This window comes from Spinacia oleracea, chromosome 3 (assembly GCF_020520425.1).
Source record: "Spinacia oleracea cultivar Varoflay chromosome 3, BTI_SOV_V1, whole genome shotgun sequence".
Classification (NCBI taxonomy): domain Eukaryota; kingdom Viridiplantae; phylum Streptophyta; class Magnoliopsida; order Caryophyllales; family Amaranthaceae; genus Spinacia; species Spinacia oleracea.
The window spans coordinates 60,108,165-60,135,580 of NC_079489.1; the positions used below are offsets into that span (position 1 = coordinate 60,108,165).

Here is a 27,416-nt window from a genome sequence, read left to right on the forward strand (position 1 = left end):
AATTCAGCCACTTCGTTCTTCATCCTTGGCCACCAATATACCTTTTTCAAGTCCTTATACAACTTGTCACCCCCTGGGTGCACAGAATATGGCGTATTATGCCCTTCTTTCATCAATCTCTCTTTCATTTCTCCACACTTTTGAGGCACGCACCACCTGCCTTTGTACCTCAAACTTCCATCATCATGGATTCGGAATTCTAACTCCTTACCTTGCGAAATCTTTTCCTTGATTCGCTCCAACTTTACATCACCGGCTTGATTCTCTCTAATCTCATCAAATATTGACGGTTGGATGGTTAAGGCATTCATTATTCCCACAAGGCTTTCACCACTTACTATTTCAAGGTTCAAACGCTGCATGTCCTTACACAGCTCGTTAGCAACTAGTAACGCATTAACACTATGACTTAATTTCCTACTCAAGGCATCCGCAACTACATTGGCTTTTCCCTCATGGTACTGGATATCCAAATCATAGTCCTTAATTAACTCCAACCACCTTCGTTGGCGCATATTCAAATCCTTTTGTGTGAAGATGTACTTCAAACTCTTGTGGTCCGTAAATATCCTACACTTCACACCATACAGATAATGTCTCCATATCTTCAATGCAAATACTATAGCTGCTAGCTCTAAATCATGGGTAGGATAATTGGATTCATATGGCTTCAATTGCCTTGACGCATACGCAATAACTTTCCCGTTTTGCATCAATACACACCCTAAACCATTCTTAGAGGCGTCACTATACACATCGTATGCACCACTCTCATCTGGTAAGGTTAACACTGGCGCGGTTGTCAATCGCGTCTTTAAGGCTTGGAATGCTTCCTCACACTGGTCGCTCCATTCAAACTTGGTTTCCTTCTTCATCAAGGTAGTCACGGGCTTGGCTATCCTAGAGAAGTCTTGAACAAAGAGTCTATAGTAGCCAGCTAATCCCAGAAAACTACGAATGTCAGCCACACTCTTGGGTGTAGGTCATTCACTGACAGCTTTGATCTTAGCAGGGTCGACTGCCACTCCTTCTTTTGACACAAAATTTCCCAAAAATGCAACTCTTTCTAACCAAAACTCACACTTTGAGAATTTGGCATATAACTGGTTATCTCTCAAGGTACTCAACACCGATCTCAAGTGTTCCGCGTGATCTTCTTCACTCTTCGAATACACTAGGATGTCATCTATGAAAACCACTACAAACTTGTCCAAATAGGCATGGAATACACGGTTCATTAAGTCCATAAATATTGCAGGGGCATTGGTTAACCCAAAAGGCATAACAGTGAACTCATAATGTCCGTATCTAGTTCTGAATGCAGTCTTTGGTATGTCATGGTCAGCGATTCTCAATTGATGATAACCCGAACGCAAATCGATCTTTGAAAAGATTCCTGCTCCTATTAGTTGGTCAAATAGGTCTTCTATCCTAGGTAATGGATATTTGTTCTTGATTGTGACCTTATTGAGCTCCCTGTAGTCTATACAGAGCCTCATACTTCCATCCTTTTTCTTCACAAACAACACTGGTGCTCCCCAAGGCGATGCACTTGGCCTAATATAACCTTTCTCCAATAGATCCTCTAGTTGGCCTTTTAACTCATTCATTTCTGCTGGAGCCATTCTATAAGGTGCTTTTGAAATTGGGGCGGTTCCAGGCACTAAATCCATGGTAAAGTCAATAGGTCGATTGGGAGGCATCCTCGGGATCTCTTCTGGAAATACATCAAGGAATTCATTGACTACTGCAATATCCTCAGGCTGATCCTTGATCACATGCTCTAGGTTCCTCACATTACATAAGAAGGTTGGGTTCCCTTTACTGACTAGCTTCACGAGTTCCATTGCCGTGATGATTCCTATGTTCTTAGGCTTACCAAAACGACGATATGACACTACTTTGCCTAGGCTAGACCTCAAGTGAACCTTCTGCTTCTCACAATCTATTTTGGCTTTGAACTTGGCCAACCAATCCATTCCTAGAATTACATCTAGCTCTCCTAACTCGAATTCGATTAGGTTAGATAAGAATACGGTCATGGCTATGGTCATAGGCACATCTCTATGGATTTTGGTACACTTCACTATACTACCAGTAGGTATGACTATAGGTACTTCAATCGATTCAGGCTCTTTCAACCCTAATTTCCCCAAAGCATCTACTGATATAAAAGAATAAGTCGCACCAGAATCAAATAGAACTTTAACTGAAACGGAATTAATAGAAAAAGTACCCGCTATGACGTCAGAGGAAGTCTCCGCTTCTTGCCTAGATATCACATTCAACTTTCCTTGGGCAACTCCTTTGTTATAGCCACCTCCATTGGTGTTCCCATTGTTGTTTCGATTCTCATTCTGCTGTTGGTTCCCTCCAGGCTTTCCATGGTTCTGGTGATTGCCATTGCTATTGACATTGTTACCACCTTGGTAGTTCCTTTGACTTCCACCTCCATTTCCCCCATTCCGGTTCTGATTATTCCGGTTATTGCCTTGGTGGTTACCTTGGTTAGGCTTTCCATTCTTAGAATAGCATTCATACTCCCTATGGCCTAACTTCTGACAGAATCTACAAGTCACCAAATTCCCATCACAATCTTTTCCAGGGTGATTCATGTTACAGCGCCTACATTCGTAGGTCCGTACTCCATTCCTTCCAGACTGATTTCCACCACCTTGGTTGTTACGATTACCACCATTGTTAGCCCTAAACTGGAAATTCCCATTTCCTTTGTGCTTCTTAAAATTCCCCTGATTCTGATGGTTATTTCCTTGATTTGAGTTTCCACCATCCTTTCTCTTTTCAGCACTACCATTCTTCCTTTGCTGTAACCCATACAGGTGAGCAGCTTTTCCGTACAGGGTGTCTAATGAGGTAAAGGTCTCTCCAAACAACAACAGCTGTAAGTCCATGGTCAAACCATTCTAAAATCTTTGAGCCCTGAGCTCTTCGTTGCCACCACTTCAGGTGCAAACCTAGACAGCTCTATAAACTTAGAATAGTATTCCGTCACAGACAGACTTCCCATTTTGAGTTCAATGAACTCCTGCGCCTTTTGCTTCTTCAGGTAGGGTGGGTAAAACTTGTTCCTTAGTGCAGTTTTGAATGCTTCCCATCCAAAGTTAGGTGTGGCTCTAAGGGTATTTTCACATCGTTGCCACCACATATCAGCTTCACCTCCCAGGTAGTACACAGCACTATTCACCCTAAGGTTTTCGGGGCAATTCACAGCTACAATGAGTTTATCAAACTCTCTCAACCAGTTCTCCAACACACTTGGTTCAATCTCTCCGCTATAGAGTGGAGGCTTGCTTTGAGCTATTTTCTTAAACATTTCCCCAGCCGGGTCATGCATTGGGTTTGCTCTGGTTTGAGCTAGGTCACGAACTACCTCAGCTAGTTGTCTAACCACTTCAGAAATCTCTTGGCTAGCCATATCCCTTCTCCTGAATAAATAAAAAGGCTAACTTTAATATTGGTTGGACACGACATTACTAAGGTACTGGTTCTACAACGAACCTACTCACAACAATAACACACTTAGGCGCCACCTAGGGGAAGAGTTGGAGCCACTTTCGGGCCTTCTCACCCCACTATTCGATGCAAGTAAATTTAGATGGTTGCTACTAAACCACCTTGCACATAAAATTTCATTGAAGAAATAACAAATAATCCCTTTGCGATACCCACAAGACTTAGAATTGAGACTTAAACTTAAAGGATAACGAAAAGGAAATTCTATTCTTTTATTAAAACTCCAATGAATAAGTCTTACATCCACTAATGCCATAACATTTATTCTCCAACTATGATAAACTAAAACCATAAATAGTAGCTTTGCCACTTTATTAATCAACGAAAAGTAAAACTAAGGATTACATTTCTCTAAAGACTAACGTCATCACGACGATCATTTCTTTCCTTGTATTGCTCTGGAGTAAAGTCTTGATCATTAGGATCATCCAAGTCTTCTTCCGGATCCGAGTCTTCATCCATAGCCTCATCATTTTGCTGTGGCTCACTATCAACCACATTATTCTCTTTAAGCTCATCTTCAGATCCACTGGATATCTCAATGGTTGGTTCAGGAACTATAGGGTTAGGATTCTCAATCTCTACCACATCATCATCACTATCCTCCTCAACATCACTAGCTTGCTCATCATGGATCATATCATCCTCACCATCACTTTCTATTCCTCCATAGCCCATACCTAGACCCGCAGAATACTTTCCATCCTCATAGCTATTTTCCGCAACCTCTAGGATAGTAGCAAGAACCTCAGAATCATACTTCCACCTACCATCACTAGTCCCATATTTGTACCTATTAGGGGTACCATCACTATAATGCATGTCACTGAACCTATTCTTGAGGTCTATGTAGGGGTTCTTATGGGGTAAACAATGTATAATCATACTAGCCATCATATCTTTGTGCCTAAGGTGGGGCATGTTCTTGGTCGAAGCCAAATAGTCACAAGCAAACACGATCTTCTGAACATACGTGCGAGGAGTCTCATTATCCATCTTCTCTAAGTATCCTAAACTGGTGAACTTAGAAGGTAGCATCCTTAATTCCTGAAAATTCACAACTCAAAAGTCTTACTAACGCGTTTCCATAGAAATTTCCAACCCCAAAAGGATACAATAAATAGTTCGTGGAGCCATACAATTTCAATGCACAAATATATGCTCAACATGAAATATGATGCAATTAATCACATAAAGCAAGATAAAACATGATTAGAACATATACATGGCAATTAATAATCCACATAATCACATAAAATGCATTCTTAGACTAATATGCCCTTTCTTAATCTACCCATTTCTCTCTTGAAAATAATATTAATTAAGAAATTAATTAAGAAATAACTCCTAACTTAGTTGAAATTATTTAAATTAAAATCGAAAATTAATAAAAATTATCGATTAATTAAATAAATAACTGAATAATTTTCGGATAATTAAAAAAAAAATAAAAAAAAATCCGAAAAATTTTAAAATATAATTTCGAAAAAAGAAAAAAAATATTCGAATAAAATAAATAGAATAATAAATAATTAAAATAATTCGGATAATTAAATAAAAAATTTCCGAAATTAAGAAATAAATTCGAATTTAATTCGAAATTTTCGAATAAATAAAAAGAAATTCGGAAGAATTGATTGAATTAAATAATAATCCAAACTTTTCAACTTATTTCAAACGACCCAAAATAATTGGTATTTGACCTTTAAGATATTGAGTACTCAAAATAATACGTTTTGACTTTAGGAAAATAATTTTCGAAAATCCTAAAGTTCCGCAATCGTAGTTTAAGGATTTACCACTTTGCACTATTAATTAATGCAAAGCAGCTCTCAAACTAGAGCTCTGCAAATACCACTTTGTAACACCCTAATAATTCCTTACTTTTATAAAACCAATTTCCAACTTAAAATAAAGGAATTACTAAAGCATTACCGCCACCGTGATAACGGTTAAGGCTATTACCAGAATTACGCAGCGGAATTAAATGTAAACTAACTTTTAAAAACCATAATTAATAAAATATCGAGGCCTCCTACAATATGGAACAATAATGGCCCAAAACCCAAAGTATAAGTAATCCAAACATTTCAAACATAATTAATATATTAAAGAAAATAGTTTCAAAAGACGAAAACATGCAACTCTCTCGATCATCCCAAGCCACATGATTTCGATCGTACTTGATCTACCAACCTGCTATATTATTCTACTCCCCAACAATGCAAGTGAAAATGATGGATCATCATAGGGTCATTAAGGCAAAGGCCATGACCGGAAACACACAAAGCACGTAGTCAGCAAAAGCTGAGTACTTACAAGCATAGAGTAATGAAACTAAAACATGCATCACTCACTAAGTACTAATCAACATGCAAAAGCCATATAATAACAATTCAAACAATCATGAGATACAAGACTCGACTCTTGACTCGACTCTTGACTCACAATTTAATTAGAATAAGCTTCGAACGGGCCAAAAAAATAATCCACAAAGGGAAAAGGTGATGGGAGCCAACCAAACACCAAATATAATAATAATAAAATCGGGCCATACCGAGTGTCGGGCCATACCGAGTGTCGGACCATACCAACGAAATTCCTGCGCATAATATAAATGAAACAACGTCTTGTATCATTAGTAAGAGTACGAGCTTTCCGGCAAGACTCCCCCCATTGTTCATACTCAAGGTATATACGTTCCAAGAGTTTTGAAGCTTGTTCCGGTTGCACTTTACGTTTATTAATATTTTAATAAAGGCGAACTCAAGACTCGACAACATGCATACATACAATTAATAAACAATAACCAAAACAATCTTATTTTAATGCTTTAAGACTTATGATCAACCAAGCAAGACACTTGTGATATTACTACCATGTTCCTTCTCACCAAAGTGAGACTCCACATCATGCACATTAACATGAGGGTTGTGCCCTTGCACGACAAATCCTAATTCATTCCATACATACTATTCCCAACTGAACCCTACATGTGCGGTGGCTTACGTGAGCTAACCCTTCACATGTGGTAAAATAAATAGTACAACGAGGTACAAATAAATGGCTCAAAGTATGCTAGACATCCCGTACAATAGCATACAAATAATTAATCCATCCCTTGCATGTGAATTGATCCATACATGCATAAATATTGAACAACATGATTGACAATGAAATCCATACTCATAATAATTTCAACATGCTTGTTCAACAATTAATTCAATAAATCCAACATCACAAAACACATGCTCGTTCACCAAAATAAACATGATTTCACATAATGTAATTTACATCATCAACAATCACGTAATGTCATTGAAAAAAAGGTGTGGTCTCCCTAGACTTGTACGTACCTTGAATACCTAAGCGTAGGGGCCACTTTGCAATAACGAGCACTCAACTAGAAATCACCTCCTATCATCAAAATAATGAAACTTAAATTATTTCCATGTTCATTAAATTTCCAGCAACTTTATAAAATTTAAAACTTCCTTTAGACTTTAGAATTCAATCGTTTTTCAATAATAAAGTCGTCTCAATTTGTAAAATCAATCCCTAGTACAAAAACATACTTTTTCCGCCTTTAAAATCAATAAAAATCGACACTTTAAAGCCTTATTCAAATCTGAAAATATGATTGATTATCATAATTAAAATCATCACCTAATTATGCTAATCAATTGACTCATTAGGTCTAGGTTAAAACCCTAACTTGAAAATCCCAATAACACTAGTTTAATATCATAAAAATCCATGCTTTATTAAATAAACAAATCTGAAAATTCATCCTTTAATAATTAAAACAAACCTAATGAATCACAACACACAAATCCTCAAACCACGGTATTCATAACCGGTTCCCAGCATTTTAATTACTCAAAACAATATTAATATAATAATTTAAAATACGGAATTTAAATAGAATAGGTAAGGAAGAAGAGAATTATACCAATCCGGCCTATAGCACGGAACAATCACGAATTAGGGTGATTGGGCGAAAAGAGATTGGAAAACGAACACGGACAACAACACACACACACACAATCGTGTGTGTGCGCGCGACAACGAAGGGACGAGGCACGGGGCGCGCGCTGTGCGCGAGGACGAGGGCAACAGGGGCGCGCGCTGTGCGCGAGGAGAGAGCGAGAGAAGGCGAGAGTGTGGCTGGGCGCTGTGCGCGCGGGCACGAGCGAGAGAGCGAGGGAAGTGAGGGCGCTGCGCACGAGGCACGAGCGAGAGAGTGAGGGAAGTGAGGGCGCTGCGCGCGAGGGCACGAGCGAGAGAGTGCAGCGCTGGGCGTGAGGCCGAGCAGCACGAGAGCACAGCATCACGGGCACGGGGTTGTGTGCGTGCGTGCGGTGTGCCGAGCAAAGAGAGGAGAGGAGTGAGGTGCAAGAAATCAAAAAGGGGATTTACGAAATTTTAGGGGTTTATTTAATGATGGGGAGTCCTATTTATAGCCTCCCTAATCCCTTGATGGGCTAGGCTTAGGATATTTAAGTTGGGCTTAGGAATTAAATGAATTGGCTAGCTTAGGATTTAAATTAAACCGTTTGGATTGGGCTTGATTAATAAAACGAACTGGACTTTTTATTTAAAACTCGAAGCTTTAAAAATCATTTGCAACTCATTTAATTTCCCGACTCAAGAATTAAATTCGTTTCGTAATTAATTAAAATAATAAATATTCTAATTAATTAAAATACATTAAATAAAATGCATTTAAATATTATTTAAACGATAATAAATCGTAAAATGCTTTATAAATATAATAAAATATATTTATAAATATTATAAAATACGAGGTATTACAGTGCAACTTCGTGCGGAAGTCCCAATTGCTAAGATATATTCCAAAATCCAATATCCAAAGTCCAATTCCCGAGCCCGTTCCCATTTCGGAACTCGGTACAAAATTCAATTTCCAAATATCAAATTCAAAATCCAAACACAATCTCGACCAATGGACCTCTCCATTGGTTTTACAAGGTCGTTTCCAACGAAATGACATTAAGAAATCCAAAATCGGGCGCCGACCCATAAAACCGAGCATGTCGGGCCCCGTCCCGTAAAATCGAGTCCAAATTCGAAACCCGAGTACAAGAAAAGGAGTGTTTTTAGACGCAAACCCAAGCCTTAACCTCCAAGAAAAGCTACGTGACAAAATCGTACAAACTCGTACAAGGTACAAGACTACAAGACAAACCAAAAGGACGGTGTCATCGTCCTTTTTTAGCGGAACTTGGGACACGTCACCTGCGCCAGGCACTGGCCTTGCTCTGGGTGCTGACGTGTCTTGGTGTTTAGCCGCCTAGTCTCCTATATAAACCCTCGTTTTCTACACAAATGGGAGGCAGAATTCAATACAACATCGAAATTTCAATTTTTCCTCTCAAATTCCAATACAAAATCAAAGGTTCAATTTTTCAATTCTCACTACAATTTCCAAAAAGTATCAAAGCAATGGGAGCACAAATCGGAAAACTAACCTAATCCTAAATAGGTAATTCCGAACCCCTAAATCAAATCATTATGATATTTTCTACTCTTCTACATTCCTAAATTCAATATACAATTCCAATGATGTTGTCATTTGAGTTCATGCTCATGATGAACTAGGAAACATGCCCAAAAGTGCCATCTTTTGGGAGGTTTTCACTCTTGAAACTCTTCCCAAATGATTTTCTAAGCACATTTTCAATATCAAAATGCAAGATTCAAGCTTTATTTTTGAAAATGATTAGTAAAGTGAAGAACTTTCATACTTGAAATGTTTCTCCTTTACAAAAATCACCATACAATTTTACAAAATGCAAATATTTTCAAAGTTCAAGGATGTTTGGAAAAGTGCAAACCTTTTTCCAAACTAGAACACATGAACATTCAACTTTGTATGTTCAAATACAAGTTCTATTTTCAATACTCAATGATGTTTAAGTGAGATCAACTCCTCCTTAAACTAGAATCACTTTTAAGTTATGGAGCATATTAAAGGTGAATCCTTTTTCACATTAAAAGGTCTAATCTTTAAGAATCAAGTCTCCTAATTTCAATATTCAAGTTCAATATTCAAGTTCTATATTCAAGTTCAATATTCAAGTTCTATTTCAATAATCAAAGTCAAGGATGCTTTATGATGAGCAACTCATCCAAAGTTGAGAGTTTTTAGAGTTGAATCCGTGTCATGCACACTTATTATTAAGTAGTTGTTTGGCGTTAGATCTCAAGTACAATAATACTATTTCAATATTGTCATTTAAATATTGTCATTTCAATATCGCACTTTCAATACCGCAATTTCAATATCGCAATTTCAATAACGCACTTTCAATATCGCACCTTTATTTTTGCAATTTCAATTCCACACTCTTTACTCACCTTTTTTAAGGTGATGTGGTTTTGTACGCATTTCAATAATTCTTTCTTTTTTGTGATGATGCTTTACATGTTTATTGCTTTCATCACCCAACATGCTAAATACAATAATATACAAAAGGTTACATCACGCTTAACAAAAATAATTTTTGGACAAAACGGCCTTAGGTTCCCTTAATTGACTTTAAAGCAAAGTGACCACGTACAAGTAGCAAATACAATGTTCTAAATGCATGATTCAACCGACTTAGTGTCATGATTAGGATTTTATGAAAACGATCCCTGTCTTGTATTCGAATGTACTTGAAAAGCTTGCCAAATAAGAGGTTCGTTCCCGTGCTCGAATCTCACCCGTTCGGTTTCTAAGATTCAATGCCTTATCCACAAGAGTCAATTTTGGTCCTTCTAAACCGGACCCTTAAAATGTTTAGTGGCTACTCCTTCAAAATTTAAAATCTCAAAACCCGTAGGGAAAATACAAAAAAAAACCCCTACAATCTGGAGACTCCACTGGGGAGTTCTAAATTTCAAATTCAAGTATACGAGCAGCCCATGAGCAGTCTGCCACTGCTACGCTCAAGTGCTGGATGCCAGCAGTAGCGCTGGGCGCAAGCCCTGCTGCCTGCCTTCAGCATAATGGCTTCCAGTGGTTGGCTGCCCATTCTGCCCAAGTATTCGAGTGGGAGTTCAGTTCAGATTTTGAATTTCTAAGGAACACCCAAACCTCGAGAACGAATGCCGAAAAACAAGCTTTTCAAGTACAATATTCGAGTACTATTGTGATTTCTAAGAATTGCATGCATATTTTCAAACACCATACTTGTGCAAAACAAATTTCTACCTTGCCCAACATGAATGTGTTCTACATTCGGGCTAGCCCCGAGGGTAACGAAATGGCCATTCTCCATACAGTCCCTGACCAAAGTGTCTGACCATTCCCGCGCCTACCGAAAATTGACATTTGCTTGATGTTCCTGAAGTCAAGCATGGAGGTCGTCCGCCAACCAACACCTCCCCTATGAGGAGGTGAAACAGTTGTTGCCGGATCCCCCTCTTAGTCAAGCACCCTTTCGACACCCAAAGCCGACCACTTGCATCATACAAAACTTAAACCGACCTTAGGTTGAGAATTTTGCATGTCGCATTCATATTCATGCTAGTGTGACAACGTGCTATTTGTGCATTGTGTGGGCGTCTTTGCACGCATGAATGGCTAACCTCAATCCCCTTTATTTTTCTAGGCCATATCCCAATCTCACCACAATTGGGATATACCCCTCCCCCTTTACGTGGAATTGCACCACTTCAAGCCACTCAGCCCCCACCTCCATCTCCACGAGTTACCTAAAGTCAATACGGGATGTTTAAACCAAATCCTAAGTACGGCCTCATCGTGCTACCAGTAGGTCCCACCCTTACTCGTTCCTAAAAATCACAAACTTGCCTTAACTGACCGAAATTGGAAAGCGGCGATGCAAGATGAATATGGTGTTTAAATTAATACTAGGACATGGGATTTGGTACCTGAGCCTAGGGGGGTCAATATTGTGAATTGTATGTGGATTTTTATTCACAAAGAAAATGATAAGGTAACCTACAAAGGCACAAAGCTAGACTTGTTTGTGATGGCAGGTCGCGGAAAAGGGAGTCGATTGTGATGAGACATTCAGCCCGGTGGTCAAACCGGCTAGCATTCATACAGTTTTGGGCTTGGCTATGGCCAAAAAATGGTTTATTCATCAACTTGATGTAAAAAATGTTTTCCTTCATGGTGACTTAAAGGAGACTGTTTAAATGCAACAACCTCCTGGATTCGTTGACAGACGGGTTTCCTAATTATGTGTGCTTACTAAGTAAGTCTCTTTTTGGTCTTAAAACAAGCTCCTCGTGCATGGTATCAATGGTATATGATAATTTTTTGCTTCAGATGGATTTTGTCATTGCTAAGAAAGACACATCATTATTGACCTTCAAACATGGTAACAATATGGCATCCCATCTTCTTATGTTGATGATATTATTTTGTATACTTCTTTAGATGATCTGCAAGACAGGTTGATCTCCCATTTGAAGATAAAATTTCCTATGTCTGATTTGGAGCATTTGAATTATTTTTTAGGGATTTCAGTTAGTCGCACTCCTTCAATGCTTCTGTCTCAACAGAAGTATGCACATGTAATATCCCGAAATTTTTAAACTTGATTTATTAAAATTAAAAATATTTATTAGCTTGATTTCGTTTTAATTACGAATAATCAAATTTCGTTATTTTAAACGTTTTCACGATTTATTTTAAACGATAAGTTATAAACGAAAATTTATTTATTTTTCGTTAACGATATTTTCATAAAGAATAATTTTAGCTAAAAATTTCTATTTTTAGTAGTTTCCAAAAATAGCTCCAAGCTTTTAAATTACAAATTTGCCCTTATAATAATTCCAAGTCAACAACTACAAGAACCAAAGTCTTCTTCTTCCTCTTCCTTATCAGCATACTTGGCAAACATGGGGTATGCCAGACAATCAAACTTTTGACTTCCTCCTTCACCAATTCAAGCCAACGCACAACCCATGAGATCCATTGTATTTCAATTCTACTGGTATTGCCCACTGATTCTCCTTCTTCTCTCTATGCCAATTGTTTCCTGACAAAACCATTAACAATAGCTCATAGATGACGTTTTGCATCCCTCCAAAAATCTATAAATAGCTTACTGATTCACCATTTCAATTCACAACCAAAACCAACATCTTATTCCATTATCACCATTAGAAATTGTGAAGTTTTCTTACCTCATTCCTCTATTTTGGTCTTGAACCACCACCATCGCAGCCGCCACTTTTCTCGGCCTTCATTTACCACCACGACCACCTGCTGCCTCCATCATTCCCAGCCACCCGCACCCGCACCAAACCAATCAACACCTCTTCCACCACCTCGCCTCACTGCTGGCTGCTTTAATCGACCACCACCGCCACAATCCCCACCCCTTTCCTTCGACCAAATCGGCCCGCAGTGCCGCACTCCCCTGCCTCTATCATCCTTTGCCTCTGCCGCACCACCCAGCCACAAAGACACCACACTCCGGCCACCTAACCTCGTCTTAGAACCATCTCCGCCCCAAACAACCCAGCGAACGGCCGCTGCGCCGACCAGACTTGACCGGAAACACCCCTCCCCTGTTTTCCCCTGTTTTACTCGACCACCCTCTTCCTCCTTCCTTTTTGTTCCGCCGCACCGCAATCACCATCACCATCACCGGCGCGCTTTAGCGCCGCCATGCCGCCCAGCCAGCCGCCGCCTGTCTCCCTTCTTCTCCCCTCCTCCTTCGTGCCCCCTCCCCTGCTGCTCGTGTTCTACAATTTCAGAAACAAAGTTTCTGAAATTGAAACTTTGTTTTATTCCTCCTTATTCAAGTTGGGCCAAATCAATTGGGCTTTGGGTAAGACAAACATGAATTTCAGATTTTCAATTCCTTAATATTCATGTTTTAATAAATTTTATGATATAAATTATTTACTAATGAATTGTTATTATTTTCAGGAAATAAATAAATTTGATTATCGAGTTTAAGAAAAATAAATTACCGTACTAAATTTATCAAGGACAAAAATTAAATAATAAACCTACTAGCTTTATAAGTCAAAAATGGAATTTAAATAATAATTTTTTTTTTTAAATCGATTTATGAAATATATATATATTTCGATTTAAATTTCGTTTAATAATATTTTCGTTAAATTATAAAATTATACTTTTTATTAAAATTCATTATAAAATTCATTATGATTTATAAATATCGATTTGAGATTATTTAACGTTTCAATAACTAATTCATTGATTTAATATTCTGAAAGAATCGGACTTGAAGCTCAGGACGAACGATCCATCGAATAGGAAGTATAAACTACGGTTGAGGTAACATCTATTGCTAACACCCACAATCCCCTTATGAAATGTGTTTTGATGAGATTATGAAATATGTTTATAATGATATGTTTTTATTGGATTGTGGGATATGAAATGAGTTTATAAAATATGTTTTATGATGATTATATTCAAGCATGTTTATGTATGATTTTATAAGAACGATGTCTATGAGTTAATAATAAGATACGAAACATGATAAATACAAGTGTAACCGGTTCTGGCAGTTAGTGGGGTTACTATTTCTAGGTCGTGCACGTACCGCCGTACCGCGGGACACCCAACAAGGGAGAGTGCTCCTTGAGGGTTACCGCAAGCTAAAAGAGAAACTATTTAGGTACGGGCGTATGTCCAACAAGGGAGAGTGCTCCTTGAGGACTATCGCAAGGTGGGAGACGTCCCGCAAGGCTAACTTGTCAGTTACCAAGTAAAAAGAAGGTTTTAAGAAAGATAATGGGAACTATCAAAGTTTCAAGTTATAAATGATGTTTTATTGCATTTATGAAAATGTTTTACTATGTTCTATTCTCCCTGATTGCAAAGTAAATAAAATGAATTGAAATGAGTTTACGCTGTTAGGGTAGCATGTTACTGGGCCTCGGCTCACGATGTTGCTTTTGTTTTAGGTACGAAGAAGATCGTGGGATGCCTTAGAGTGAGGATGCAACCATCAAATTCACGATCGATGTTTAATAAAGATAACTATGTCTCACTAGTAATAATGGATGTATTATTTAAACTCTAAGTATTAAGTTAGATTTTAATATTTATCTTTAATCAATGTTAGGAATATTTATTAAAGTTCGTTTAGATTTCGGTGTAAATATTAAAGAATTAATCGAAGTGAAGTATAATTACAGTTACTCAACAGTAGTCAGTAAATTTAAAAAGGGTATGTCGCCTTGTATTTCCCACGAGGGAGATACGGCAGTGACGCTCCGACTAAATTAGGGTTTCCGCTGCTAATTAAAGGTAATTAACCTAATTAATGGTGTTTAAAAGTCGGGGCGTTACAGTTTGGTATTCAGAGCCAAGGTTCTGCGACCATAAGTGCTAAACTTTACGGGTTTTGCACGAAATAAAATTTATTAGGTTTTAAGCAAGAATTTTAAGGAATGAGTAAAAAGAATGAGTTAAAATCATGCTAAGTTAAAATGAAATGAGTGTGAGTGATAGGACGGGGAACGCAACGGGAATGTTTTCTTTATTATGATTTGCAGAATTTCTTAGTCTAATTTCAAGAAGAAAAGATTATCTGAAGTGTTGTATCCTTGCGATCAGATCGGCGATGACTTCAAGCGGAAATATTCCTATTGACGGCACTAGAAACGATAACGATGTTAACGATGGCAATGGTAATCACAAATCTGCATTAGCGCTGGGAGGAATGCAAGAAAGAATTGAAGAATTGCGCAAGGATCCCATTTTCGGGGACACTCCAGGAGAAACAAGCGATAATCGAATGGATTTAATGAGATTGATAATGTCGGAACTTCTGCAAGGAAATCGTCAAAAGCCAAGGTCAGAGCAAGAAGAATGCTCCAACATGTTCAAGAAGTTCGCTTCTCATAAACCCCCTACCTATGATGGCAAGCCAGACCCTACTGAATTTGAGGAATGGATTAGCGATATGGAGAAATTATTTGATGCAACTCAATGCCCCGAGAAATGGAAGGTCAACTATGCTGTCTTTTACTTGAAAGGACAAGCCAACCTGTGGTGGAAAAGTGTTAAAGGAATCCAAAATGAGCCTGGTTTTGGTTGGGAAAAACTGACGGAAGCTATGCGGGAACAATTTTATCCCTATTCTCTGCAACTACAAATGGAATCGGAATTTATCAAATTGAGTCAAGGAAAGAAGAATGTTCTGGAATATGCAGTGAAATTCAATGAGCTTGCTCGATTTGCCCCTGACCTGGTGACTACTGATAGGCAAAGGATGAATCGATTTGAAGGAGGATTAAACATTGAGATCCGTGATCGTCTTTCGAGTTCTAGAATTTCCACTTTCCAAGAGTTGTACGATCGAGCAATTAACGTCGAAAGAATTATCAAGCTTCGAGAAGAAACATATGGAAAACGAAAAGGAAGCTTCGAAGAAAATCAACCGAACCATAAGAAACAAAATGTCAATGTCGGCTATCAAGGAGGGAATAACGGAAACCAAAACTTCAACAAGAATCGTGGATGCGCCAAGTGTGGAAGATGGAACCATACAGAGAAAGAATGTCGAATTGGTACGCGAGATTGTTTCAAATGTGGTAGCAAAGATCACCAAATCAGAGATTGTCCGCAAATACATCGAGAGCAAGGTGATAGGAGAAACGATGAAAACAAAGGAAATGGTGGCACTACAAATTTCAACCGTAATCCCCCACGTGGAGCAACTTCGAATGGAAGAGTGTTTTTAATGCAAGGAAAAGACGATGACGCAAATGACAATGACGACTTCGCTAGTATGGAGTAAAGAATGAATGATCTTTTGAAAACAAGTGATCGAACATCTAGAAAAAAATAGTCTAAACTAAATGATGGAAATTTTGAAAGTAATATGCGCTAATCAAGTATCAAACTAAGATGTATTACCATCATTAGTTTTATGAATGTTATGCTTATGTATCAAATTTTCAATTAAAGAATTATGTGTTTAAGATATGCTTTATGGATTATGTTTATGCTGACATGATTGCATTGGTAATAACTAATCGTTACGTATGAAAGTCGTCTTCGATGGAAGTTCTCCTGAGCTCAGAGTACGAGATTATTATAACAAATGACTTTTACAATTGTTAGGTAAATATTTATTGTCATTATATCTATCTTCAGAATTATATTAAAAACATTACTACTTTTGGTAGAAAATATTTTCAAACGGGATCTCACAAAGAAAAATGGGAGCCTAGTCTATGCTAACAAGGTTGCCACTTTTTGTGTTCTTTGCTCCTCGATCCTATTTTATAAAGTAAAGTAGAGATACAAAAGACGATGGCGGAATATAATTGACCTTAATGACGATTAAGACCAACATATAATTTTGCCCCTTCTGTATTCTTTACTCTTCGATTCTAGGTCTCGAGTTGAAGCGGAGTCATTAAAAAGATGGCAAAATGAAAGCTAGACGTTGTCGGAATTTGAATGAAATTGTGAGATCTTGGTTTTAAAATAAAATATTATACTTTTATTCGAATGTTTTCGATTTTCAAATCTAACTTTCAAGTTTCGAGGACGAAACTTTTTCTAAGGGGGTAAGAGTGTAATATCCCGAAATTTTTAAACTTGATTTATTAAAATTAAAAATATTTATTAGCTTGATTTCGTTTTAATTACGAATAATCAAATTTCGTTATTTTAAACGTTTTCACGATTTATTTTAAACGATAAGTTATAAACGAAAATTTATTTATTTTTCGTTAACGATATTTTCATAAAGAATAATTTTAGCTAAACATTTCTATTTTTAGTAGTTTCCAAAAATAGCTCCAAGCTTTTAAATTACAAATTTGCCCTTATAATAATTCCAAGTCAACAACTACAAGAACCAAAGTCTTCTTCTTCCTCTTCCTTATCAGCATACTTGGCAAACATGGGGTATGCCAGACAATCAAACTTTTGACTTCCTCCTTCACCAATTCAAGCCAACGCACAACCCATGAGATCCATTGTATTTCAATTCTACTGGTATTGCCCACTGATTCTCCTTCTTCTCTCTATGCCAATTGTTTCCTGACAAAACCATTAACAATAGCTCATAGATGACGTTTTGCATCCCTCCAAAAATCTATAAATAGCTTACTGATTCACCATTTCAATTCACAACCAAAACCAACATCTTATTCCATTATCACCATTAGAAATTGTGAAGTTTTCTTACCTCATTCCTCTATTTTGGTCTTGAACCACCACCATCGCAGCCGCCACTTTTCTCGGCCTTCATTTACCACCACGACCACCTGCTGCCTCCATCATTCCCAGCCACCCGCACCCGCACCAAACCAATCAACACCTCTTCCACCACCTCGCCTCACTGCTGGCTGCTTTAATCGACCACCACCGCCACAATCCCCACCCCTTTCCTTCGACCAAATCGGCCCGCAGTGCCGCACTCCCCTGCCTCTATCATCCTTTGCCTCTGCCGCACCACCCAGCCACAAAGACACCACACTCCGGCCACCTAACCTCGTCTTAGAACCATCTCCGCCCCAAACAACCCAGCGAACGGCCGCTGCGCCGACCAGACTTGACCGGAAACACCCCTCCCCTGTTTTCCCCTGTTTTACTCGACCACCCTCTTCCTCCTTCCTTTTTGTTCCGCCGCACCGCAATCACCATCACCATCACCGGCGCGCTTTAGCGCCGCCGTGCCGCCCAGCCAGCCGCCGCCTGTCTCCCTTCTTCTCCCCTCCTCCTTCGTGCCCCCTCCCCTGCTGCTCGTGTTCTACAATTTCAGAAACAAAGTTTCTGAAATTGAAACTTTGTTTTATTCCTCCTTATTCAAGTTGGGCCAAATCAATTGGGCTTTGGGTAAGACAAACATGAATTTCAGATTTTCAATTCCTTAATATTCATGTTTTAATAAATTTTATGATATAAATTATTTACTAATGAATTGTTATTATTTTCAGGAAATAAATAAATTTGATTATCGAGTTTAAGAAAAATAAATTACCGTACTAAATTTATCAAGGACAAAAATTAAATAATAAACCTACTAGCTTTATAAGTCAAAAATGGAATTTAAATAATAATTTTTTTTTTAAATCGATTTATGAAATATATATATATATTTCGATTTAAATTTCGTTTAATAATATTTTCGTTAAATTATAAAATTATACTTTTTATTAAAATTCATTATAAAATTCATTATGATTTATAAATATCGATTTGAGATTATTTAACGTTTCAATAACTAATTCATTGATTTAATATTCTGAAAGAATCGGACTTGAAGCTCAGGACGAACGATCCATCGAATAGGAAGTATAAACTACGGTTGAGGTAACATCTATTGCTAACACCCACAATCCCCTTATGAAATGTGTTTTGATGAGATTATGAAATATGTTTATAATGATATGTTTTTATTGGATTGTGGGATATGAAATGAGTTTATAAAATATGTTTTATGATGATTATATTCAAGCATGTTTATGTATGATTTTATAAGAACGATGTCTATGAGTTAATAATAAGATACGAAACATGATAAATACAAGTGTAACCGGTTCTGGCAGTTAGTGGGGTTACTATTTCTAGGTCGTGCACGTACCGCCGTACCGCGGGACACCCAACAAGGGAGAGTGCTCCTTGAGGGTTACCGCAAGCTAAAAGAGAAACTATTTAGGTACGGGCGTATGTCCAACAAGGGAGAGTGCTCCTTGAGGACTATCGCAAGGTGGGAGACGTCCCGCAAGGCTAACTTGTCAGTTACCAAGTAAAAAGAAGGTTTTAAGAAAGATAATGGGAACTATCAAAGTTTCAAGTTATAAATGATGTTTTATTGCATTTATGAAAATGTTTTACTATGTTCTATTCTCCCTGATTGCAAAGTAAATAAAATGAATTGAAATGAGTTTACGCTGTTAGGGTAGCATGTTACTGGGCCTCGGCTCACGATGTTGCTTTTGTTTTAGGTACGAAGAAGATCGTGGGATGCCTTAGAGTGAGGATGCAACCATCAAATTCACGATCGATGTTTAATAAAGATAACTATGTCTCACTAGTAATAATGGATGTATTATTTAAACTCTAAGTATTAAGTTAGATTTTAATATTTATCTTTAATCAATGTTAGGAATATTTATTAAAGTTCGTTTAGATTTCGGTGTAAATATTAAAGAATTAATCGAAGTGAAGTATAATTACAGTTACTCAACAGTAGTCAGTAAATTTAAAAAGGGTATGTCGCCTTGTATTTCCCACGAGGGAGATACGGCAGTGACGCTCCGACTAAATTAGGGTTTCCGCTGCTAATTAAAGGTAATTAACCTAATTAATGGTGTTTAAAAGTCGGGGCGTTACAGCACAAGAAATTCTTGAGCGTGCAGGCATGGGACTTGTAAACCTGTCGCTACTCCTTTAGACACTAACTCCAAGCTTAGTGCAGATTCAGGTCCTTCGGTGGAGGACCCAACTCATTACCGCAGCTTAGCAGGTGCTCTCCGGTACCTAAATTTTACTCGCCCTAATATTGCTTATGCGGTCCAACATGTGAGTCTGTTTATGCATGATCTACGGGAGTCTCACTTCAACGCATTAAAACACATCCTGCGTTATATTTATGGTACCATTGATCACGGGTTACATTTATATCCTACTACCACTACGCGCTTGATTACTTATACTGATGTAGATTGGGGCGGGTGTCCCGACACTCGTTGTTCGACTTCAGGATATTGTTGTTTTTTAGGGGATAACCTTGTTTTCTGGTCTTCCAAAACGCCAGCCTACACTTTCGAGATCAAGTGCGGAAGCGGAATATCGAGGCATCGCAAATATCGTTGCCAAAGCATGTTGGCTTCGTAATTTACTTCTTGAGTTACATTGCCCACTTCGTCAGGCCAACATTGTTTATTGTGATAATGTCAGTGCTATTATCTTTTCAGCAATCCGGTACAGCATCAACGCACAATACATGTTGAGATTGACATACACTTCGTTCTGGAAAAGGTTGCGTTGGGTCAGATACGCGTGTTACACGTTCCTTCCGGGTATCAGTTTGCAGAAATTTTCACAAAGGTCTTCCACGACACTTATTCTTAGATTTCAAATCCAGTCTTAGCGTACGACTTCCTCCCGCTATGACTGCGGGGGTGTGATAAAGTTGTAACCCACTATATATATTTGATCAATTGAAACACTCCAATTCATAGAGTTTCACAATATCTAACCATTTTTATATTATGGAAAAAATTGATGGTTACCATTATACATTATTAGCGAACTAAAAAAATTAATTTTTCTTTAAATGAAAATTTGTATAACCTAAAATAAATAACTTTTACATATATCGAGTTAATTTTTAAGCATTTTGAGTACACCACCTTTAAAAAAGAATTTGTGTAATTTGAGTGCAGATACTACCTACTATTTATATAGACTACATATTCAATCATTTTTAGGATTTTTTGTCATTTAACACCTTAAAAAATTAATTTTTGTAATTAAACACCTTACTTATTTTTTATTATATTTAAACACCTTAAAAATCTAAAAATTTATAAATCAACACCGCTTAACGATTTCCATAAGAAAAAAACGTTGATTTTTATTCATGCTATAACTTCCAAAGCATAATTTGATGGTAGAAGGAGTTGTTTACCACCATATCATGCCTTGGGAACTTTAGCATAGTTAAAAACTAATGCTTTTTCTAACAAAAATTGTCAAGTGGTGTTGATTTTAAATTTTTTTTTTGTTTTTTAAGGTGTTTAAAAACAATAAAAAATAAGTAAGGTGTTAAATTACAAAAACTAGTTCTTTTTAAGGTGTTAAATGACAAAAAATCCCATTTTTATGGCGCATTTTATTAGATCTTATTACAAATAGCTACTTGATAGTCAATCCCATGTTTATCAACAGATTTCCCTTCCGACTATACAATTGGTAAAAGAAAAATAAACTCGTGCGTACAAACCTCAAAATCATCACTACCATTGCTATACCCCAAATAGTATAATAACAAGTCATAAGCTAATCTTGACTGTACATAAATAACATGGTCAAACACATTAAAAGAGTCCGGAAAAAAAAGAGCAAAAGCTCCTTGTTCACTCGTAGACCTAAAGGTTGAGAAGTAGAGTTGCTATAGCAGGTCCAACTCCAGAAAAAGGCAGGAAACATTCTATTACTGCCCGTAAAGAATGATCAAGTCTAAACATACCAAGGATCAGCTGTGTAAACATGACTGAGACGAACAGCACTTTGTCCAGAAGCAGGAACGTGAGAGAACCATCCCACCCTGTGAGTTTGACAAAGGAGAAGGTGGCAGGAGAAAAAGGGGTGAACTATGCAAATGATGACCTGACACTGCTTCTAAATGAGATATAATGGCTGATGCACGATTACATCCTTCCATCATTCATCAGCTGTAAACTATACATCAAATCCTGGCATAGCAAATTGAGAAGCAAAAGCTTCTATACGGTTTCGCAAGTCAATAATGTCCTTATTGCTTTGTAAACCTTTTATGAAGCATTTTGCTACTTTTCCATGTTCTCTCTGCATTATACTCGTGATTTGAGCCGCTCGAATTAGAAAGTCTGCAATCACCTCAAAATCAGATTCCAGGCAGCCCCTTGTTGTCATTGCAGGTGTGCCTGATGAAATTAACAATTGATTTTAAGAATATACCAAGTATGTAAATATAGTTATTCTCCAAGTTATAACAAAATTATTCTCTTCGCTTACCAATCCTTACACCACCAGGTGTTATGGCACCATTGTCACCAATCAAAGCAACTTTATTCAGAGTAATATGACATGATTCACAAACCTTCTCGAAATTCTTACCTGGCAACATAAAAAGCAGAAAATGGTCACCATCGTTGCACAGAGACTCTAAACAGGAGCACGACTTCAGTCAACATTATAAGCTACTTTTCATAGCACAATCACATATAAGTGTGCGGAAACAACATCCTTAACCTTCCAAAACGATTACCCCAGGAAAGCAAATTTACACACTTACAAATCAGGAGTTAAAAAAGATACTCTTAACCACTAGGAGTGATAAGGAAAGAGCAAGGACGTGCGAACAAGCTTAAACATTTAAGAGTGGTAATAGAAAATTATAATGGATAGTAAATTGCAAGTCCCAGGATAAAAGTATAAAACTCAACAAATATCAGCTGTTAACCTTGTGCATCCATAAAGCATCTGCCATAAATTTCATCAAATATTAAGTAGGCCGTAAGCAGGATCCCTTTAGATAAACAAACAAGGAACGTCGCACAGAATACAGACAAAAAACATCCACGTAAAAGTGCCCCATAACAGCAAAAGCTCCACGTCAGAACAATGGCCGTATTCAGCTCACATGCATAATCATTCAAATGCAAGTCTCAACAGTAGTAGCAAAAAATGGGCATCACATAAGCATAATAAGCTTTTGAGAAAATACCTAAGCATAACATTTACAAGACATTGTAACTTTACTAGTAAATTTGATAGAGAAATACTAAGAATAAAACCCTCCGTTTCGAAATAATGGGACAGTTTCTTTCACGCTTGCCAATGTAAATGTTTGGACATTAATATCTCTAATTTTGTATTCGTAAAATTATAAAAAGTTGATATTCTGAAAGTACATATCGAGACGAATCAGACAAGACCCCACATGACTATATTTTTCCTCACCCATAATCACAAAAGATAGTCAAATTAAAATTTGTGAATAGTGTCAAAAATCAAAGTGTTCCTACTATTTCGAAACGGAGGGAGTATGTCATCAACTACAGTAAATAAATTCAAATTCTCAGGTAATCAAAAAAAATATTACCGAATAGATGAGAGTAAATCCACTACCCCATAAAAAATATAGTTTGACAAAGAAAGTAAAGGTTGGATAGAACAGTTATTGAACTTTCTTTTCTTTGGGTACTCGGGTATTGAGGGGGATTTTAAGTTTACTCAGTAAGTATTTTTTTTCTTATATATATGTTTGGTGAGAAGAGAGGTGTATAACTATTAGTTTATTGCTCGATTCGAACAAATTTTTTTATCCCCAACCCAAACTGATGACAAAAAAAGTTCATACTTATCCAATCCGATTTCTGATTTCCCCCAATTTTGGGTGAGCAACAAGTGGTATCTATTTCTTTCTTAACCTCAAGTGCATCAGAATTCCCTCTCCTTATAATGTCTTCCTATTCTAAAAAAAAAATCTACACGAATCAGGTCTTTTCATAATATGAATTCAGCAAAACTGCGCAAAAGCTACTTTCATACTCGGAAAGAAACAAGAAAGGGATTTCGTACCTCCCACATCAAGAATGGTAAGTTCACAGGTGCAACAAAGCCGATTTAAATATTATCAAAAAATTTATGTCTGCCATTTACTATTGTCTCTGTATTATAAATCAGACCCGCAAATAATTTCATACAGTTACATAATTTCATTAATTAATCAGTAAGAAGCCCACGCAAAATCCTTTAAAACATAAGGACAGTCTACTCAAGTAGGGAAAATAGTGCAACAAATCCGAAATAAAAAATAGCATTATACCTGTCAATCCAAGAGGCCTTAGATCCCAGAGTAGCAAGTGGTTGTCAGTGCCCCCTGTTAGTAGCTTACATTTTCTTCGGAGTAAAGCTGATGCCAAGGCCTGTGCATTTCTCTTAACTTGTTGCATGTATGCCTTATACTCAGGGCTAGCAACTTGTTTCAAAGCTATAGCAAGAGCAGCAATGTGGTTGTTGTGAGGACCACCCTGTAATATAGGGAAAACAGCAAAATTTATCTTATCCTCAAAGTCATATTGCTCATTATCTTCAGATGGATTCAATGAGCTTCTCTTCCTTGGTTTCTTGCCCTTCCTAAAAAATATTATACCTCCTCTAGGACCTCGCAAACTCTTATGAGTTGTAGAGGTAACAATATCACAATAATCAAAAGGACTGACACATTCCTGCAAAACATTAAGAAAAGGAAAAAAAACAATTAAATTCAAGGAGATAGAAAAAAAAGATAAAACGAAGAAACAGCTCAAACAACCCATTATGCCAGCATACAATACTAGCAAGCAAACAGCTTAACATCAAAATTCTACAATAAACACATGGATATAACAATATGACACCATATATAATATGTCCGTTTCAGCCTTCCGAAGTCCTCTTTATACATAGAAAAAAAATAAAAGTTCTTCAATTTACTTCAACCATGTCCATAATGAGTTATTCTTTAACTAGCAGGATAATGCCCCCAGGTGCTGCTTCAACATTCCGTCTCTCGGCAACTTAAGAGATAAAATACAACAGAAACTGGATAATCCGCCCAACCATACACACAAACAAACAAACAAACAAAAAATCGTCCAACTTTATCAGCTATTTAAAAACCTGAACACTACTACAATCACTCCATTACTGAAAAGAAATTGCATAATGACACACTGAAAATGCGAATACAAAAGAAAGAAATATAATCACTAACTCCAGTTTCACAAACTAATGCACACTACACTTAGCATGAACTGACAGCATATCGGTCGGCGGCAAAACTCAATTAATCCATGGTACACACATCGTCCTCACCATAACAAACAAATGTTAGTAACATGTGCTGAGTCTGCAAATTTTCATAGGATTACCCCAACAGTGAGGCAGAAAGATAGACAAACAGATACTTTAACACAGGCATAGAGATAAATAAACAATAGAAACATAAAGAAGTTCAACCTTAGCAGCAATAAGACCACTAATTTGAGCCATATCACACATCAAAATAGCACCACACTTGTCAGCAATCTGCCTCAACCTTGCATAGTCCCATTCACGAGGATAAGAACTACCACCACAAATCAGTATTTTAGGACGGAAATCGAGCGCCTTCTCCTCAAGCTTATCATAATCTACATACCCAGTTTGGGGATTCACCTTGTAAGGCAAGCTCTCAAAGAAAATTGAGGCCCCAGACACCTTTCTTCCACTGGGAGTATAATGGCCATGACTACTATTCCCTCCAGAAAGGGTGTCCAATCCCATGATCCGATCCCCGGGCAACAAAAGCCCGGTATAAACTGCAAAATTTGCGGATGTACAAGAATATGGCTGAACATTTACACCCCAGCTTTCTGAACTGAGACCAAACGCCGCCAATGCTCTGTCACAACATAGAAGTTCAATTTCATCTATGTACTGATTTCCTCCATAGTATCTCTGCCCAGGCATTCCTTCCGAATACTTATTTGTTAAGGAACTTCCTAATGCTTCCATCACAGCTCTGCAAACGAAATTCTCCGACGCAATCAACTCAATTCCTTTGCATTGCCTCAGTTTTTCTTTATCCATAATATTAAAAATTTCAGGGTCGGCCAATCGCAACGGCTGATTGCCCCATGCTCTGACTGCACCCTTACGCGCTTCCATACTCGAATCGAAAAATACCCGTTTTGCCAAAGCTGTAGAAGAAGACACCGAATCCTCCCTATCTCGGCGACGTTTCAAGCACATAGAATGACCTAGAATACGAAATTCCTCCACCTCCTCATCCTCGTCCTCCCCACGATTCTCTTCTTCTCTCTCCTCAGCATCCTCTCCAACATCCCTCTTAGGCTCCACCACGGCGACTCTCTCTCTCTCCCCAACACACCCATTCTCGATCTTTCTACAATTCTGCACTGCCTGTGATTCCAGCAATTGCAGCGGAATCGATGGCATCGGAATCGACGACTCGCGCAACCTTGAATCAATCTGAAATGAAATCGAATCGTCGTTGATTAATATTCGATTAGGGTTCGAATTCGCGGGTATTGACGAAGCAGGAGCCGATACGTGCGAGAGAAATCCAAGAGAGAGATTCGATTGCGGGTGCGACAAATCCATAATCAATCACAACAACAATTTAAAAGACAACCAAAGCAAAATCAAATTAACCCTAGCAAAATCAACAATAACAACAACACCAATTGAAACAAAAATGACAAAGTTTTTGGGAGGAATTATAATCAATGATTGAAAAAACCAAGGATGAAATTTCCATAGAAGAATTTGATGAAGTAGAAGCACCGAAACCCTAAGAGTGAGGAAAATGGAGATTTTAAGGGGGGAGATTGGGGTTCATAGAACAAGGCAGATGCTGGTGAGACGTGAAGGGAGGATGTACCTGGACATTATTCCTTTCTTACAGGGATTTTTGGTCGCACCATAAAAAATTTAAAATAAAAAAGGGATTTTTGGTTGTTTTTGTAACTTTTTGTTAAATTGATATTATCGGTCCCAACTATGGCCGATTTACTTTAAAAGGTCCCAACTTTTGATTATGTCAGGGTGGTCCCAACTATAGAGAGTGTTTTCCAAAAATGGTCCCTTAGTTAAAATTAAGTGCTAAATAACTTAATTAACACTCATATCTCTCGTGCAATAATCATATTTTTTAATTAAATGAAGTAAATGGAACAGTATGATATGCTTAAATCAACTTAATTAATAGTTTAATAAACCAAAGGACCATTCTTGGAAAACACACCTTAAAGTTGAGACCACTCTAGAATAATCAAAAGTTGGGACCTTTAAAAGTTAAACGGCCATAGTTGGAACTGTCAATATCAATTTTTCCTAGTTATTTTGACATCATCTTTGATTTGGGAAGGTAAGCTTGGTGTAGAAAGAGCCACAATTGGCAACGCAATAAATGATATAGACATGATCCGATCTCAGGTTTTAGGTATCATTCTTTAAGATTTTACCAACTAAGTTAGTTGACATTCATTATTCAGCAGTTACATGTTTACCGACACAAATATGAAATGAGAGTCGACTGTAATATACTTCCTCCGTTTGGAAATACTCGCAACGTTTGGACTTTTTACACTCTTCACATATTCTACTTTGATTATTGGTGGTTACTTATATG

General features: G+C 37.5%; 1 protein-coding gene and 2 long non-coding RNA genes across 3 annotated transcripts; 2 read left to right on the top strand and 1 right to left on the bottom strand.

The window, feature by feature from the left end:
* The first annotated feature begins 13,175 nt into the window (after nucleotides 1-13,175).
* LOC130470358 (uncharacterized) lies at nucleotides 13,176-14,808 on the top strand. The gene is made up of 3 exons (XR_008930539.1): nucleotides 13,176-13,355; nucleotides 13,771-13,831; nucleotides 14,467-14,808. It is a non-coding gene; the product is annotated as an uncharacterized lncRNA (long non-coding RNA).
* A 2,840-nt stretch (nucleotides 14,809-17,648) lies between these two features.
* On the top strand, nucleotides 17,649-19,798 carry LOC130470357 (uncharacterized). Its single transcript, XR_008930538.1, has 3 exons — nucleotides 17,649-18,361; nucleotides 18,778-18,838; nucleotides 19,474-19,798. It is a non-coding gene; the product is annotated as an uncharacterized lncRNA (long non-coding RNA).
* Nucleotides 19,799-21,335: 1,537 nt separating this feature from the next.
* Nucleotides 21,336-26,704, bottom strand: LOC110799021 (serine hydroxymethyltransferase 7). The gene is made up of 4 exons (XM_022004224.2): nucleotides 25,241-26,704; nucleotides 24,066-24,468; nucleotides 22,250-22,351; nucleotides 21,336-22,158 (listed from the first exon to the last, which is right to left on the bottom strand). The coding sequence occupies exons 1-4, from the start codon at nucleotides 26,384-26,386 to the stop codon at nucleotides 21,935-21,937; spliced, it is 1,875 nt and encodes a 624-aa protein (XP_021859916.1). The 5' UTR covers nucleotides 26,387-26,704; the 3' UTR covers nucleotides 21,336-21,934.
* Between the last annotated feature and the right edge of the window lie 712 nt (nucleotides 26,705-27,416).